The 18,200-nt window shown below is 46.8% G+C and overlaps 1 protein-coding gene across 1 annotated transcript in view; it reads left to right on the top strand.

Annotated features, from left to right (window-relative positions):
* The window catches only part of LOC147106029 (A disintegrin and metalloproteinase with thrombospondin motifs 20-like), a 109,066-nt gene extending 91,312 nt beyond the window's left edge, over window positions 1–17,754 (top strand). The window contains exon 4 of the mRNA XM_086008711.1: window positions 17,486–17,754. Coding sequence (XP_085864837.1) covers window positions 17,486–17,511 — 26 coding nt within the window. The 3' untranslated portion in view covers window positions 17,512–17,754. The remainder of the gene's footprint in view (window positions 1–17,485) is intronic.
* The last annotated feature ends 446 nt before the right edge of the window (window positions 17,755–18,200 follow it).

Raw genomic sequence — 18,200 nt, 5'->3', positions numbered from 1 at the left:
TTCTGGACGTCCTGCGGGTGTACGGGAACTTGGTGGTAGCCACGGACGAGGTCGACCTTGGAGAAGATTGAGTTTCCCGCCAAATGGGCGGAGAAATCCTGAATATGCGGGATCGGGTACCGATCGGGGGTAGTGGCATCATTAAGGCGTCGGTGATCCCCGCATGGCTGCCATCCGCCGCCGGGCTTCGGGACAATGTGGAGAGGCGAGGACCAGGGACTATTCGACCGGCGAATAATCCCCAGCCGTTCCATCGTGGCAAACTCTGCCTTCGCAGCCACGAGCTTGCCGGGTTCCAGGCGCTGAGCTCGTGCGTAAACTGGAGAGCCAGTTGTAGTAATGTGGTGTTCGACACAATGCTTAGTGGCCGAGGAGGAGAAAGTGGGCTTGGTCAGCTCCGGGAATTCGCCTAATAGGCAAGTGAACTCGTCCGGCGAGGGCAACGCACAGGAGACAGTGTGCGATGTTGCGGAACTGCGGAAACAAGGGATGGAGTGGAAGGTGGCCGCGTTAACCAATCGACGATTTCTTACACCCACCAAGAGGCCATTGGCGCACAAGAAATCCGCGCCGAGGATGGCTTGCGAAACCTTGGCTGTGATGAATTCCCACTGAAACTGTTGCCCACCGAAGCACACCTGGACCCGCCGTTTGCCAAAGGTACGAATGGCCCCGCCATTAGCTGCCTCGAGGGAGAGGCCGTGCCTCCCAGACTGAATATCGAGTACTGAGGCAGGAAGGATGCTACACTGCGCCGGCCCAAGAGGGAATCTGTAATGTAGAGGAGCTTCCCGGAATTTCCAATCGCCATCGCGGCCGCGGAGCGCCCCTCAGACTCGGTCCTCCTTTTCTGGAGTTGCTGCTGGTGTTGATGTTGGTTTTGTTTTTTAGGCGCGAAACTGCAGGGAGGGCGGCAGCCTCTGGCTTTCGCGCCGAAACGGGCGTGGTAAAAACACAAGCCGGGGGATGGAGGCGTCGGGGCGGCATTCGTGGGGGAGGGGTGCCTCGTGGTGGCGCAGGATTGCTGCGTGACCGCATAAATCGTATCTGCTTCTGCAGCAAGTGCTGCGCAATCTGTGGCTTCCGATCTGGCGAGGGTAGCCTGAACCTGCTCGGGTAGTTGACTCAGGAATAACTCCCAAAAGAGGAAACATTGTGGTTCGGAGCCAAGGAGCATGAGCATCTGGCTCATTAACTCAGATGGCTTGGAATCGCCAAGCCCGGGCATAGCGAGCAGTCGGCGGGTACGCTCCGCCTTCATGAGCCCGAAGACCTGTATTAACCGCGCTTTAAGAGTATTATACTTGCTGTCAACCGGGGGGTTTTCGAGCAGGCTGATGATCCGTGAGGCCGTGGAGCTGTCGAGTGCAGAGACCACATAAAGGTAACGGGTCTGATGCGCAATGATGTTTCAGAGTTCGAATTGTGCTTCTGCTTGTACGAACCAGGAGGCCGCCTGTTGTTCCCAAAACTGTGGGAGCTTCAAAGCCACGGAGTTCGCTTCCATGTTTCGTTTCGCTTCGCTTCTTCCGCAAAAATTGTTCACGAAAATTCGGGGTCACTACTGTAGTAATGGCTAGATTCCTAACTAAAGGACTGAGGTCGAGTCAGTCTAGCAAACAAACGATGTTTAATACTATTGAACAGAGTTTATCACGAAAACACAGGAGAACTAAATTACAAGTCTGTACTCTTTGCTGGCTCCACAAGGACTGGCTAGGGCGGCTCCCCAGCCTGACGTCATGACGTCGTCATGTTTTCCCGCCGCTGGAGGATCACGTGATCAACGTGATGATGTCATCGTGTTTGGTCTCACTCTTAAAGGGACCGCGCTATGTACATGCAATAATATGAACAAAGATACAGATTCATTCTGTAGCTAATAATTTGTTAAAGATAATTATGTACATTAGATCAGAGTCCCCTGGTGGCTCTGCCACAATAACACTATGCTGGTTATTTTGGGAAGGAAACATATGGGCCGAATGGAAGGATCTAGTTATATGGTTGGTTTACCAAACTGAGCGGGGAGACGGCAGGAATCTTGGGCCACAGGTGTTATGCACTGCCCCTAAGTCACGCACAGCTGACCTCGGTAAATCTTCTGCATTCATTGTTCGTTAACACATTCACAGGAAGTTCCTGATATGTAATTTTCAGTATTTTAAAGCTTGCTGTACTTTGGAGGCAGAATATCCAGCGCTGCTGCAGCTGGCATTTGAAGGGCTGCAGTCTCCATTTAAAAGGGAGTGCATTTTTGGCAGCAAAAAACTTTTTGCAACAGCTTCTGTGAGCCACAAGTATATAATAATAGAGCAGCAATATGCCCAGATATTATTGAGCGTTGAAGACAACTGCACAAGTGAAGTGCCACCGAGTGCCATGTTTGGCACTCTAAGACCCCAGCTCCAAATAGAGAAATTTTTGGGAGGATGTGGTGCTAAGTGTCAACACTGACTCTGCATCCAGAACACCAGACTCCAAATGCACAAAGGGTTTGCAGACTTGACAAGATCAGCCAAGGTAGGGCTGCCCACCATTACCTTCTACCAAATAGGTGGGCAAGGTTGGCTTGCCACATTGGATTTCCTCTCACTCTGATTACCTTGCAGCCCTTTAAAAGTTTACCATGCATGTTCATTTTGTAGCAGAGCACAAACTGCAGTTGTAACTGTACCTGAAATTATTGGCACACCATCTTAAAAAGGCTTCGCTCAAAAAAATCCTTTTTAACAAAGTGTGGCTGCATGCAATGTTCCCGTTAAGCTGCACAGCCACGCAGCACTCTGGAGGTCCCACGCAGGCCGGTCACCGGTTTTTGAATGGAAAAACCGCGCAAGCGCAGAAATTTAAATGGGCCACACAGCCCGTTAAAGGGGCCGCACACCCAAAAAAAGCAGAGCGAACGTTGGCTGCATGTTACATGCACATGTACTTGCATGTATGACAGGTGCTCTATGGTCACCTGAATGCCCCTTTATGTGTCTCTGTCACTTCCAGCAACTCAACACTTCTTCTGCTGGCCAGAGAAAGCAGCATCTAACAGAAGGGCGCAGATGTGGATGGGAGGAGGTGCCTGTTACCTGAAGCTGTTGAGTGCATTTGAAGAGGCTATATTGGAAATTGTGTAATGGTATATGGTAATACAATGTTTAGAATACTGGACTAATGACCCAGAGGTCAAGAGTTCAAATCCCACCATGGCAAGTTGTGAAACTGGATGCAATTAAGCTGGAAATTTGTAGAGTAGCACCAGGAAACAAATGACCATGAAAGCTGCTCAATGGTCATAAAAGCCCATACTAGTTCACGATTGTCTAGTCTGACCTACGTGCGACTCTTGCCCAAACTATGTGGTTGACTCTTCTCTCTGAAGAGGCCTAACAAGCCACTCAGTTGTAAAACAATTGTTACCCCCACTTGGTGGGCAATGCATTTGGCCTAGGCAGCATCACCCACACCCCGAGAGAATCAAAAAATGGAGAGTAAAAACTCAGGAATCCTTCTTCTGTTATTTTCGCTCCTCCTACTCATTCATTCGGGTATATGTTTAAACACAACACCATGTCACATAGTCTATTGCCACGTAAGTGCTGTTTGAAAGAGCGTCTCACAGCTGGCATTCTAACACATCTTCCTCTTCATTTTCTGTAGACATTCCCCCAAAAAGCCAGCATCTCCCGGCACCTTGAGAAGGACGGCAGATTTTCCTTCCCTAAAGGACATCAGTGAATCAGATGGGTTTTTTAAGTTACATGTCCACCATTACTGATACTAACTTTTTAATTCTAGATTTATTTAATTTACTGAATATAAATTCAGTAAGCTGCCATGGCGGGATTTGAACTTGTGTTGCTGGATCATTAGTCCAGCCTCTAGGATTATTAGTCCAGTAACATAACCGCTATGCCACCATTCCCGATGCCAGCTTTTTTTTTTACTCATGAGTGAATGAAGGGAAATATCCCACTTTGTTATGACAAATCAAAATAGGTGAGGTAGAATTATGTACCAGTTACTAAGGTATGACCGGGCTATGCAGTTTCACTCTTCCATATTTCCTGTTTTTGTATGGATCTGCTTTGTTTAGGAATGGTTGAGTTGCACTCTGCAGTTTAACCTACTCACAGCAGAAGTTGCTTGGAAAATAGAAATAGTGGACAAATTTTTTTCTTGCCAAAAGCTGCATTCAAATGAAAGCGAAGTAGACCAGCAGTATAAAGCTGACATTACATGTTGAAGTGATTTGATAAGTGTAGCCTCCACTCGGGAGACAGACCTGTAATTGCTGAAGTATGTGGGGAGCTTCACTCGTGGGATTTCGGTGCTTAAACGTGCAGTTTTCCTTATAGAGTATTCTCCCGGACCACTGTAGAATGGCCAAAAACTCTGAAAAGAATTTAGACTTTTTCATATATTTTCTGCAGACCTCAATTTATTTATGGTTAGTTTGGCGGATTTGGGATTTTTGTTGTTATTCATTTCCCGAGCTAGATGTCTGCACAGGATATAATTAGCACTTCTCTACATCCTGTATGTCCAAATGCATCCATAATCTGTCATCGTGGTGATGAAGGCAGTTTACGTGATCAGAGATTGCGTTACAGGAAATGCAACATCCTAATTGTAAACACAAAGGTCAGCTTTTGTATTCAGGACAGCAGGAGGCTGTTGCTGCATTATGTTGTGGGGCAGTTTGTAGTTGAAACAGTTCTACGTAGAGCTGATGCTGTGGAATCAATTCCTCTCACAATAACGAGGAGGGTTTCAGTGCACTGTTGGCAATAAGAAAGTGACTGCATGCACGGTTGTTTTAAAAATCGCAGAACTGCAACTTGGAAATGACTGCAATAGTCATGATCTTGCCTGTCAGCTCTTTTTTCCTGGGGGTATGGGAAAGCCCTTATAAGCAATGTTGCAGAAGCTGACCTTAGCCGACATGCAGTCAGATAGAATGGTGGCCTGCGATTTAAATTACATTTAAGTCATGGCTTCCTCCAGCAGATCATGGAATAATACAGCACAGAAGGAGGCCATTCGGCTCATTGTGTCTGTGCCGGCTCTTTGGTAGAGATATCCAATTAGTCCCACTCCTCCGCCCATTTCCCATAGCCCTGGAAATTTCTCCTTTTCAAGTATTTATCCAATTCCCTTTTGAAAGTTACTGCATCCACCACCCTTTCAGGCAGTGCATTCCAGATCATCATAACACGCTGAATAAATAAAGTTCTCATTGCCCCCTTGGATTTTTTGCCAATTATCTTAAATCTGTGTCCTCTGGTTACCAACCCTCCTGCCAGTGGAAGCAGTCTCCCCCTATCCACTCTGTCTAAACTCCTCATCTACTGTAATAATATAAATGCAGCGCCAGTCACCAGCAAAGATATTCATGTCATTGGGGGTAATTTTGATTTTGGCCAATCGTGTAAAACGGGCGATATTGGATCAGCCGCCCATTATCCACCTCTCCCGATTTTCCTATTTATTGAAGTCAATGGAAATGAAAGTTGGAAGGGATGTATAATGGGCGGCTTATCCTGTATCGCCCGTATAACACTACTGATTGCCCCCATTGAATTTTAAGTGTTTAAACGGCATATTTTTCAATTTGAAATCTTTACACTTGGCTGTATTGAAAAGATTGCAGTGGATTGGTGTTATACAGCTTCATGAATATCAACATGCACACTATAGGAAGAATGCGATTGCATTGGAGAGGATGCAGAGGAGATTCACCAGGATGTTACCTGGGCTGGAGCGCTTCAGCTATGAAGAGAGACTGGACAGGCTGGGGTTGTTTTCCTTAGAGCAGAGAAGGCTGAGGGGGGGACCTGATTGAGGTGTACAAAATTATGAGGGGCATAGATAGGGTAGATAGAAAGGAACTTTTCCCCTTTAGTAGAGGGGTCAATAACCAGGGGGCATAGTTTCAAGGTAAGGGGCAGGAGGTTTAGAGGGGATTTGAGGAAAAACGTTTTCACCCAAAGGTGTGGTTGGAATCTGGAACTCACTGCCTGAAAGGGTGGTAGAGGCAGGAACCCTCACAACATTCAAGAAGCATTTAGATGAGCACTTGAAATGCCATAGCATACAAGGCTACGGACCAAGTGCAGGAAAATGGGATTAGAATAGACAGGGCTTGATGGCTGGCGTGGACACGATGGGCCGAAGGGTCTCTTTCTGTGCTGTATACCTCTATGACTCTATGGGCTCGATTTTTACTGAGCTGTGGAGTCAGGCTTGGAGGCGTGCGGGGGGTTAAAATTGCAAAAACTGGCAGGCGGGACCCCCCCCCCCCCCCCCCCCCGCCCTGCCCCGCTTGGTTCCCGACTCCGTCCCGCATCCAACAGGCGGGACTCGTCTTTAAGGCCCTTAATAACCACTAAATGGCCTATATAATCCTATTTTAACAGGCCCTTGCAACTTTAACCCTTTTCCCACGTAAAACACGCCTGGTGGGAATCACGAATATGAAACCTGGCAGGAGCACTATTGGATTGCTGACCATCAACTGCAGGTCAACCATTAAAGAGGAGATTTGATCAGCCATCATTTGCAGGTGGCAGGACTTAGTGGTCTCAGGTTTGGGGCAACTTTTACAAGGCTTAACCACACCTGTGGAAGGTTGGAGCCTCACACCCTTCTCCAGTGTGGCCTCCTGGGAAACCCCTCTCGCCACCTTCACTCAGCGCTTCCTCAATGGGAGCCATTTATTTCCTTCCCATCTGGGCATTAGAGGAGCTCGAGCACCAGCCGCGTCAGCAGCAGAACCAGGAACAACAGCAGTAGCAGCGCCAGGCTGCTGCTCACCCACCTGAGGCTGCACAGGCCAGAAGGGGCCAGCGCCTGGAAGCCCGTCTGCGCAGGAGATACCCCCCAAACAGGGTCTGCAGATGCAGGGTCAGCTATCTCAACATGTCTGAGCAGCAGTGCTAAAGGCGGTTCCAACTTTCGTGAGAGGTAGTGACTGACATCTGCGCAATGCTACAGTTAGATCTGCTGCCCAGAGGACCAGGTGGACAAGCATTACCAGTGGCCGTCAAAGTCACCACCGCACTCAAAATTTTTGCCTCAGGCTCATTTCAGGGATCAGCAGCAGACATCAGCGGCATCTCCCAGGCGGCCGCGCACACTTGCATCACGCAGATAACTGATGCCCTCTTTGCCCTCGCGCACAATCACATCCATTTCACCAAGGATCGAGCAAGTGTCACAGCGCGAGCAGTTGGATTAGCTCATCTGGTAGGCTTTCCAAGGGTGTAGAGGGCGTATTTGACTGCACACATGTGGCCCTTAGGGCACCCCATCGCAATCCAGGTATTTTTGTCAACCGCAAGGGCTTCCACTCCCTCAACGTTCAGCTGGTGTGACCACAAGAAGGAAATTTTGCATGTTTGTGCCATGTACCCTGGCGGTTGCCATGACTCCTTCATACTGCGCCAGTCTAGTGTGCCTCCGCTATTCAGTCCGCCAGACCAACTTAACGGATGGCTACTTGGAGACAAGGGCTATCCCCTGAGGATGTGGCTGATGACGTCATTGAGGAGGCCAGCCAACGAAGCTGAGGAGCGCTACAACTCCAGCCACATTTCTACCAGATCCAATATCGAACAAACCATCAGTTTGCTGAAGATGCGCTTCAGATGCCTGGATAGATCAGGTGAAGCCCTGCAGTACTCAGCAGCCAGGGTCTCCAGAATCGTCGTGGTTTGCTGTGCACTTCACAACATGGCACAGCGTCGTGGCTTGCAGATTCCTGAGGACCAAGTGGCTCCTCACATATCCTCCTCAGATGAGGAGGAGGAGGGTGAAAACGAACATCTTGCAGAGGCCCATCAACCAGTGGCAGCATTACGCGAGAACATTGCTGCCCAGGATGCAAGGAATGCACTCATCCTGGCCAGATTTGCTTAGCCTAGTCAATCAAACACTTTTGCCTCGCAGCTTCTTACCTGAGCATCGACAATGGCCAAGACCCTGCGGATTCCTTGCTATTTGACCAGCATACTGACAATTGCAAATAATCCTAAGCCCTCAATGTGAAAGTCCCATTTGCGAAATGACACATGCCACAAATACAGCAGTAGCCATCAGATTTTTTATTAACATGATTAATCTGGTGGCTTTTTCTAACAATACGTCAAATTTCACCCAAGTGACTACCCTTGTGATATACCTATCAATTCATCCAATGAAAAGCGACGAGTTAAGAAAGTAACTATAGGTTTTTATTGGCTAAATAACAGAGCCCACCCTCGTGGGTGATCGGATCCAACAAGGAGGAATACCAGCCAGTCGACCACCTTTATACCTGGGCAGGTAGGTGGAGCCATGGGCGGAGTCAGCAGTGGTCAGCCCAGGTATAACAGCGTGACAGGAGGCGACCTCGTGTAGTGATACAACAGTGTAAACAGTGATAACCATAGTGTAACGATATAACAGTGATAACCATAGTGTAACGATAGTGAACGATAAAAGTGGTTTACCACACCTTGTGACTACTTGTGCTTTATCTTCCTCTTACGTGTGCTCCTACGTAGTGGTTCCCCTGTGGCTTCAGCAGAAGTGGAGGCCCCTTACTCACTTTCCTGCTGCTCCTGTCTCGACACCTTTGGCGGGCATCCTCTGGGGTGGCGAGCCTATGAGGGCTCGTCAACAGTCTGCTGCTCCTGTAGCTGTGCAGGGGTTGAGACGTCTATCTCACTTGGGTGTGGACTCTGGTGGGGCTCTGACCGAGGGCTCTGCAGTGACATGGAAGTATGAGCGCCTGGAGAGGAAACCCAATTCCTTGAGGTCTGCCACCAACCTCCCTCTCATGGGTCAGCTCCTCCCCCGCCCCCCCCCCCCCCCGCACCTGCAAGTGGCTTGAGAGCACCTTGCTGCACATCAGGGGGGCCATGGGGACCTGTATCTGCAATGGCAGTCCCACTCAGAAGGACTTCCATGAAGGTTTGGTTTCTCTGTTCAATAGATGCCCATCGCTCCTCAAGAGATGTCATTCTATTCTGAACAATGACCATGTTTTCCATACCATGGCGACTAAGCTCCTCCATGGCCGTAGCCCTCCTCTCCTGTGCAGTAGCCAGCCTTACCACGGAGGTAGCAATCGTTTCCACGGAGGTAGCCATCCTTTCCGTGTTGATGCGTTCATGCGCCAGTGATGCCACAAAGGCTCTGTTCATGTTCGCTATGGACTCCTCCATTCGCTCCACACTCGCAGCGACCCTAGAGACAAAACCTGCCAGAGACTCCTGCATCTGTGCCTGGAGTTCCATCACCTCTGATCTTATGGATGGACCCAGAGGCAGACGGTCGACATGCTGCTGAGCCAAGCTGGCAGAGGCCTGCGCCCTCCGACTAGGACTCTCCACTGCTGTCCCTGTCTCCACAATCTGCTGATGCTCACTTGTGAGCTGTGATACACCAGGTGACAACACTACTCTATGTCCTGAAGGTCCCACCGAGGTGTGAGTGGGTGCGCTGAATTCTGCTGACGCTGCGCCCTCAGAGGTTGCAGCTTCCTCTGAGGAGTCTGGCTGCTCAGCCTCTTCTTCCTGGCTAGGGGGGATGGATGCTTGTGATGGTCCTGTGGGGGAGTAAAGGAGAGAGTCAGAGATGTGATGCAAAGGCTACGCGCACATAGCTTTTTGCAGAGGCTCATAAGTGCATCTGTTACAGCTTCACAATCATTATCAGCGACTCATGCAATATCAAAGAGAGAGATGGGAAACTTTTCTGTCACCAGCTTGCTGTGTTGCACCCGTCTGTCCGTCTCCCACGCGCAAATCATCCTCAATGCCGATGACTTCCAGGGCGGCCTCCTCCCAGGAGGTCAGGTGGGCTATTGAGGGTGGCCCTCCTCCTGTCCTAGCTCGCTCTCTCTTGTGAGCTCTCTTTTCCTGCAATGAGGGGGACAAGTGGAGGTTGAGTGAGAATGAAGGAGTGAGTGTAGCGATTGCATAGCATAGATACTTAGAAGGAGACAAAGATGGAGTGAGGTTGCAAGACCAAAGGCCCGCCCTGTGTGTTGTCAGTTGTGTTCAAAGCAGCAGAGTGATAGGGAGTGTGAGGGCTGCATGGTGGAATAGTTCTGTGAATGTGAGCATAGAGAGAGAGGGAATGGGTAAGGGTGCATGGATGTCGGTGTCAAGTGGGATGTGGAGGAAGAGATTGCTAAAGCTGAGTGCTGGTGAGGAAAGGCAATGGGGATCAGATTGAGGGTGATGGGAAACTCATACTCACTTTTCCAGTGCGCTGAAGGTCATGAAATCTTTTCCTGCACTGTATCCAGGTTCTGCGGTGACTCCCAAGGAGTTGACCTCCTCAGCCACCTGCATCCACACTGCCTTGGTCTGAGTGGGAGGCCTCTTCCTCCCTGAGGAAGGGAACAGGACCTCCCTGTGGGCCCTAGCCCCATCCACCAATGCCTGCAGTGCTGCCTCATCAAAGCGAGGAGATGCTCTTGCCCTCCCGCTGGTCATGTTTGCTGCAGCTCCCTCACACTGCACAGTCAAGAAGCTTGGCAGTCTGCAGAAGGAAGGCTTGCTGTGGACCTTAAATGCAGCAGCAATGATGACATCATCGGAGGGGACTTTTAGTCATGAGAAACCCATTTGCAAAGACTTCCCACACATTGAAAATCAATTGGCCACTTAATTTAAAATTGCATCAATCTCCCACATCCATTTAGATTCGTGTGGGAAACACGAAATTCGGATAACACGACACCTGAGTTAAAATCCCCCCCCTAAGACTATGACTCTATGACGTGTTTGACGAAGCAACTTTAAGACTCTTAAAGCTAGAAATTTCTCTTCTCAATATTAACGTTAAGCGTTCTGACGTTCCGCTTATGCAGACATAAATTCATTTAAAAAATAAAACCTTAATAGTTTTAAGATTGTAATTCAATGGATAATGCTCAAGTAGGAGTTTAAAAATATATTTTCAGAGTGGCAGAGATTCATATGAACATGAAAGTGACGGACAGGAATGGACCAGCGGATCCATCGAGTCTGTCCCGTACTCTCATGTTAAAATTAAGCGTCATGACCCCGATAACCGGACAAAGAACCCAGGCCAATGCAGGGGAAAGGAGGATTCTGGGAAATTCCTCTCCGACCCCCAAAGGTGATCAAAACGAGTTTCAGGAGACCACAGTGTCCATCACTCAACATCCCACCTACCTTTTATATTGGACTAGGTGCTCCATAGCCATCTGCTTAGAGAGCATTGAGGGGGGGAGGTGATCTATGTGAGCTGTACTATCAACTATTACTTGGAGAATATCATAATCATTAAAGGGACATAGCAAAGGCAGGTATAGGTAATTAATGTAGAAGCAAATAACAAAGTCCAGAAATTGACCCTTGCGCCCTGTGGGGACTCCCTGAATTTGTCAATATTCCGTAACAAAATTCCAACTTCGGATATTTATGTTTGAAAGGAATCTGATCCAAAGTATTGTTTCAATCCCATTTTACTAGGCACATCTGGGTCCGAGGATTCTGATTGCCCACAGGCAATGGGGCTGAAGAAGCCCAGCCAAGGGAAGTTTGGAATTATTTTTGTAGGGCCAGGAGCAGGAGTGTTCCTTCAGGCCCCACAAAAATAATCTGGGCCGCTGCCACCCTGGGACCCCCGCCCTCCGCGATCGCTACCCTCCCCCTGGCTGGGGTGGCACGATATTAGGCCTCAATCCAGTGAGCTGCATCCAGATGCTCTGTCGTTCTGTTGCCTAAAAGCCAAATCGACCTTTATTTTGTGGAAGCTTTTCCCTACATGGACAGATTGGCCAGAAATAACTGAAATGAAGTTTGAGTTAGGGGAATAGAGAGATTTTCACAAAGGTAAGTCACATTTTCAGTATTCTTTATCCCTTCAAAGTTGATTATGCATTGTTTATGAAGGAGTTTCTGTGCTGATCCTTTTCTGTACATTATTATATATAATATGTATATCTTCACAAGTTAGCATATACTTACTGCTGTTCTGTCTTGCTGATCTAATCACTGAATGGCCATTCATTTTGTTGCATACAATGCTGGTAGTGGGGATGAGGGCCTACCACCATGGCTGATAATGTACAAAAAAAGCCAGTGTCTTGTTACAGTGAATAAATCATATCTACTTACACTGCAGGACATGCTGCGAAAGGTGCATTGTGTTAGAATGAACACTACTAATCACAATACTCTTGTGATGTGGTAAGCACTTTAACAAATATTTCTTGGCTATCAACCAATCATTTTTAGAACGGTGTGGAAGTGGCTGTCGCTATCTGTCGTGGTAAAGGCAGAATATTTACATTTTAAATATTCAATGGAGATGATCTGGAAAGGGTCTATTGCGTTTGGCTGCAGCTTGCTTCTTGCCGTTATTAGGGTTAATATTGCAGAGCCTTGACGGTTGCCAGTTTTTTAAACTGTCTGTTGGATAACTGGTTTCAGTGTGCAAGGATGCATTAAGACCAATGAAATATCAGTCTTGACTGTTTGATGTTCTCTGATTAGGTGTCTGATTAAATACCTGCTTCTAGGTGGATTGCCTATGCATATAACCATAGTGTTACCTGTGTGGTACAAAGAGTTCCCTTTGAATTTTTTTTAATTTAATGCTTTTTTTATATACCTTTTTTAGAATGAAAAAGTGCAAAACAAAGCTACAGAAACAAATACACTGCAAGTGCTTATTCTCATTCAGCCTGTATTTTGACTCTTCCCCCTCCCACTTACCTCTCATTTCCACCCCCCCCCCCCCACCCTGCCACCGCCCCAACCGCCATCCTGAAGATCCATTGTGGTACAGATCCACAGGTGTCAGCAGGCCCCTGGTATCTTGTGCAAGTAGCAGTTCTTTGCATGTTAGCAGGTTTTTCTACTGTGGTGGGCATCACCCGAGGCTCGCACGTGCACTTTTCCGCAGGAGACGATGGTTAATCACCAGCAACGGGGAATGGTGACTGATGCTTCTCTTCCCTCGCCAGGTGAAACCGACTTGGTACCAACGAGGGAACTGCGTGATTTACAGGACTCGGTACCTTACCTTGCTCTACCTAAACCCACTGAGCTATCAAGAAAACATATTCACTTCACATTGTGAAGTAAGATTTGGTGCCATTTGAATCCCCTGCTTAAACTGGTTGAAACTGAGGATTTATTTAGTATCAAAATGCCACAAAAGATCTTCATACTATTGTTGGTTACCTGATAACTTCTGTGGGTAATCTCTCCGTTCATAGATTCTTGCATGTAAATGCACATGAGTATACCCACAAATATTCAGCCCTCTTTTAATATCTACTTGCATCTACAAACCACAAGTATCACATGCAGATCATTTTTGCGTAGGAGGCCCGTAGCTGGAAGTACCCCTCTATAATCTTTAGTTAATTGAGATTCTCCACATCCTGGCTTTTTACAGCCGCCGGGTCAGCAGTGGTTGGTTCTGTACTATCAGGCTTGACTGAACGACATGATTAGTCTTACATAAAGCAGTGATTAGTGCTGTGATACAAGTTTGACTGTTTCAAAATGTTCTCTGTATCAGGCACTGAAAGATGCACCATAACTTCTTAACCTATACTGTGTATTTTCTTTTTATCTAAAAATGTTCACGCACAAGAGAAAATTACACACTCTCGGTGAGGAGCCTCACTTGAAGTGCATGTGTCTTGGAGATACGGCTTCAACACAGCTCAATGTAGAATAATGGACATTATAGGGTAAACTATAATGGGCGTCATTGCTGTAGCAGCAAGGGTGCTGGTGATCGGTCATAAAATTGGGCGAGGCCCATCTGACTGGATCGCCACTCATTTCTGGTCGGGCCGTAAAACTCTAGGAAATCGTGACACAAATAGATGAGATGTTGCTTGATCATAATAGACCTTCATCAAGGTGCCTCCTCCACCCAATGCATGAACAATCCTCGCCATGCATGCATAATGCACCCTCACCAACATTGGACTCTACTAATCAGATACCACGGATCCTTTTATCTACAATAACTTTATTCTACACTATCCAAAGAAACCTCTATAGAGATTAAATAAAATGCAACCAGATTTAATACTCTAAACACACCCGATCTGCGTCTTTTGCCAGGCATTTCCACATAGGGCAACAAACACCAAGTACTGTATGAGGTAAATTTTGCAAGTTAGCGCTCTCGGTGCAAAGCATTGATCATGGGAACATGTGTTGTGATTTCAGATATGGGGCGTGATTTACGGCCTGCATGGTTTTCTGTCCATTTGTTTTAACCAAGGAAGTTGTGGTATAACAGGGTGAACTGTCAGTGGCCTGCATCAAGAACCATTCGTTTGAGCTAATGCAATGTTGGCTTGCCCTACTTTGGCAGATTTCCTGAGGCTATTAACCTTTTCCCTCATCTGTCATCATGTCCTCTGGATGGCCCTGAATCACCTGTCTCCTGTCCAGCAGTCTGACTATTGCTTGCCCTCCTTTGTTGTTACACTTCTTCTACAAGCGCCTCCAAACACACCTGATCTACGTCTTTCACCAGGCATTTCTACTTGCATGCCCAGCAAGAATGAAGCACCCTCTTTACATAGGAGCTGCACCCTTTAAGAGTTGTGAGACCCTTCCACTTTAGCTCTGGGACTGGAAAGTTTCCATTATGCAGCTTCGATAGGCAACTCATGATCACCCATGCCATTACAGCTGTGAAAACTGGTCAACAAACAACTGTCTGTCCTTGCAGAGAAGCAGTGCGCCTGAGCCTGAGCCAGCCCTGTCCAGGGAGTTGGTTGCAGACTAATGGCACTTCCTGAAGCAAGAACTGTACGACTAATCCTCAGTCGGACTGCTGTCTCAGTCGCAACCAAGGTACTGACTGAGCTCAATTTTTAATGTACTCGTGCCCAGAACAGCTACCACTTTTCCTGGTATCCTTCTAGGTTTCCCTTATATGTTTTAAAAGAAGTCCTGATTTCTCTATTTTCTAGTTTCTCTGCCTCCTTACATTATTTGATATCAATAATGAAGGTTAATGGAAAACTGGTGTAATAAATGTGTAAGGAGAGGAGCTATGATTGTATAGCATTAGACTTTCCACTAGGAATCCCCAAGTTTTGATTCCCAGTCTCAAATGACATTCACACATAGGGTTTCCCTGGGGAACGAGTTAACTGGTCTCAGTCACAGATCACCCTTGGGTTGGCGATGAATCTAACTGGAGATGGATCTTACAAAGGAAAAACACAAGAATTAGGAGCATGAGTGGGCTATACGGTCCCTCGAGCCTGCTCCACCATTCAGTAAGATCATGGCTGATCTTCTACCTCAACTCCACTTTCCCGCCCGATCCACATATCCCTTGATTCCCTTAGAGTCCAAGAATCTATCGCTCTCAGCCTTGAATATTTCCTGGCACCTCCTTGAAAGTGACCCAAAGAGTTTTGTGGATAGTCCAGAAAGACGTCTGCAGGATTTGCTGCCCATCCTCCAGATCATTACACATACCTGACCAAAGCATCAAGATTATACCACTACTTGGGACAAGCCCTGTTTTCTGAACTTTTGTTTTGTCTCTTTGGTCAGGGTTCTAATTTAAAGATCCACAAAACATGAGCAGATATTGAGATTTTACTTTGCCAACCAGTTGTCACAACAAGAAAGAAAAAAAACATTGAAGGATTTTCATAACAAAGGAACCAGCACAAAGGAAAACTGCAACCGTGAAAAATAGTGTGGTGAAGCATAGCGAATCCTTCCGTGACAAACGCAACAAACTCATCAAAAGGAAGATTAACACCATAACCTGTCAGTCAAGAGATTCATTTATAGCTCACGGAAGCAAACCAGTTAAATAATAGGAAGTAATATGGGCTGCACCTGATAATTCCAAGTTGCTTAATTCGGATTCAATTTGAATCTTGTTTTGTGCAAAAAATGACGTTTAATTATCAGGTGCATGAAACCTGCCATTTTGAATTGTACCCACTTGATGGAAGTCTCGGTTAACTACCTAAAACACCATGACGTAATCCCGCTCTGAAGATGAGAAAAAAATTCCAATCGCATGTAAAGGAAAGAGAGTGCGATTCGTACTGATTTAAAAATCCCATTTCTGTTCAATTTTAGTATATGTTCCCAGAAATCAGTTTAGTTATTGTACACTTTTGTCTTTTCCCTGATGAAGTGACGTTTCATTTTTTCTCAGGGAGACAAAAATACTTGTCTTTGATTGCTTCCACTTTAAGAAGTTCAAATCCCTAATTAAATGCCACTCATTGGGCGATACATGCTAGAAAATGCGTTGAGTAATGCTATGAGAAATCTGGGACGTCCGTCGATATAGTTGCTCCGTATCTTTCTGTGCTCCCAACAACTACATGGCTTGTTCTAGCTGTCTCGCACCATTACTGTGAACATGGTGGTGGTAAGTCTTTACACTCAATTTTCGCCAGTGTCCCACCCAATTTCAGGTGGGATAGTGAAGGAAAATCCAGCTCCCTGTGTTTTCTATTGGCTTCACTGGCAGCCAATGGAAACAACAGCACCCGTAGAGGGTGATTTTCATTCAGAAGTCGGGAAGGAGGCGGGACTACAACTTTCGGGGTTGTAGTCCCACCTCCATCGAGATGCGGCCAATCCACACGATTTTAACTTGATTGACCTTGTTGAGCCCGCCCAGTGGGCTCAGCAGGCCAATTAAGGGCCACCCGGCAACAGTTGACGTCACAGACTGAAATTTCATCTTTCAAGGCGTTTTGACAGATGAAATATCAGCGTTTGACAGCTGTTTGAAGCTGTCAAACACTGACAGTCTTACTTCTAACCTGAGTCCTTCTACACAGACTCGGTTAGAAATCTCACCGGCACAGAAAGCTGCAGACTGTCACTTTTGACAGATCGCAGCCATTCTGCTTTCTGTGCTGGTTAGATGATGGACTCCCGAAATCTAGAGGAAGGAAGGCTGTAAAGGTAAGTACAAGTAATTTAAACTTCTTTACACACTTTAGACACACCAAACACACTTACCTTTGCACTCATGCACCCATCACTCACCTGAACACCGACATCTCGACCCCTCCAAGTCCGACGGCCCGACGACTCTAACTTGGCGTGGTTTGGAGCCGTCGGGAATCCCACACTTCATGATTTAAAATAGGGATTAGGCTAAAAACTGCCTGTTAACTACCTGTTAACAGGTAGTTAATTGGCACTAATCCCTTCCCGCCTCTGGTAGCCAGGTCCCATTGCGGGGCGGGTACCCGCCTCCTTTGAAACTTACATGGAGGCGGGTTGGGGGCGGGATGGTGTCAGGACCCCCGAATTCGGGACTTTAACCCCCCGCACGCCTCCAATCCCGATTCCACGGGTCAATGAAAATCGACCCCATAGTGTTTATACAGCACTGAGCTGTTGAATTAAATACATAGGGATGAACTTTCTGAAGGGCTTGTACTCCTTCTCTAAGCTTTTGCTGCTAACTTTGCCACTTGTTTGTCCCATCTTAGATATGATTGCCAAGCCAAGATGCTGAAGAATAAAGGGTTTAAAATGTAGTTCTGCGTTGATAACAGATGTGATCTGGATTTGACCGAACTATCACATTTCCCATCAGTAGCTGTGCAGGCTACTTTTGTTTATCTCAACTGTTCTAAATGGAACTAATTGCATTAAATAAATGTTTAGAATAACCGGAAGTTTACAGCAAAAGGAGTTAAATGAGCAGCATTTTTGGTCTTGTGGCTTGATACTGTGACTGGAATAAAGGTAAAGAATGTTCTATGTTGCTGTGTTTTATTTATATATATTTTGCTTTCTCAGTGAACTTTTCTTATTTCTCCTTACTTCTTTGCATCCTCCACCCCCAATCATAAAACAAAAGGTTTCATTGTATCAGTTGTGCGGAAGGTTAAATGAGTATCAGAAATTCTGTGCATCCATGTCAGTGTTTCTATGTGGCTCCACCACCAGGAGTCACCTTTGTTGTGAGACAGCTTTGATATTTCTGTTATTCCCGTAGGAAAGCACATTTCCATCAGTGGTGAAAAGCAGAAGCCTTTCCTCAGACTAGCTGGTTAAGGCAAAGATATTGGGGGAAAATTCAGTTGGTTTGCGCCTCCCGTTAGCGCCTTAAGAGGGCGCTAATGGGGCACAAAGCAACTAGCGCCCGTGCGCGGCGATGTTTGCGCCACTCACAATTAACTAGACATTTTGCGGCGGCGC

The sequence above is a fragment of the Somniosus microcephalus genome, chromosome 16, assembly GCF_052327205.1.
Source record: "Somniosus microcephalus isolate GS21.2 chromosome 16, FLI_Smic_1.0, whole genome shotgun sequence".
Taxonomy (NCBI): Eukaryota; Metazoa; Chordata; class Chondrichthyes; order Squaliformes; family Somniosidae; genus Somniosus; species Somniosus microcephalus.
This window is presented reverse-complemented; position numbering and strand designations above follow the sequence as displayed.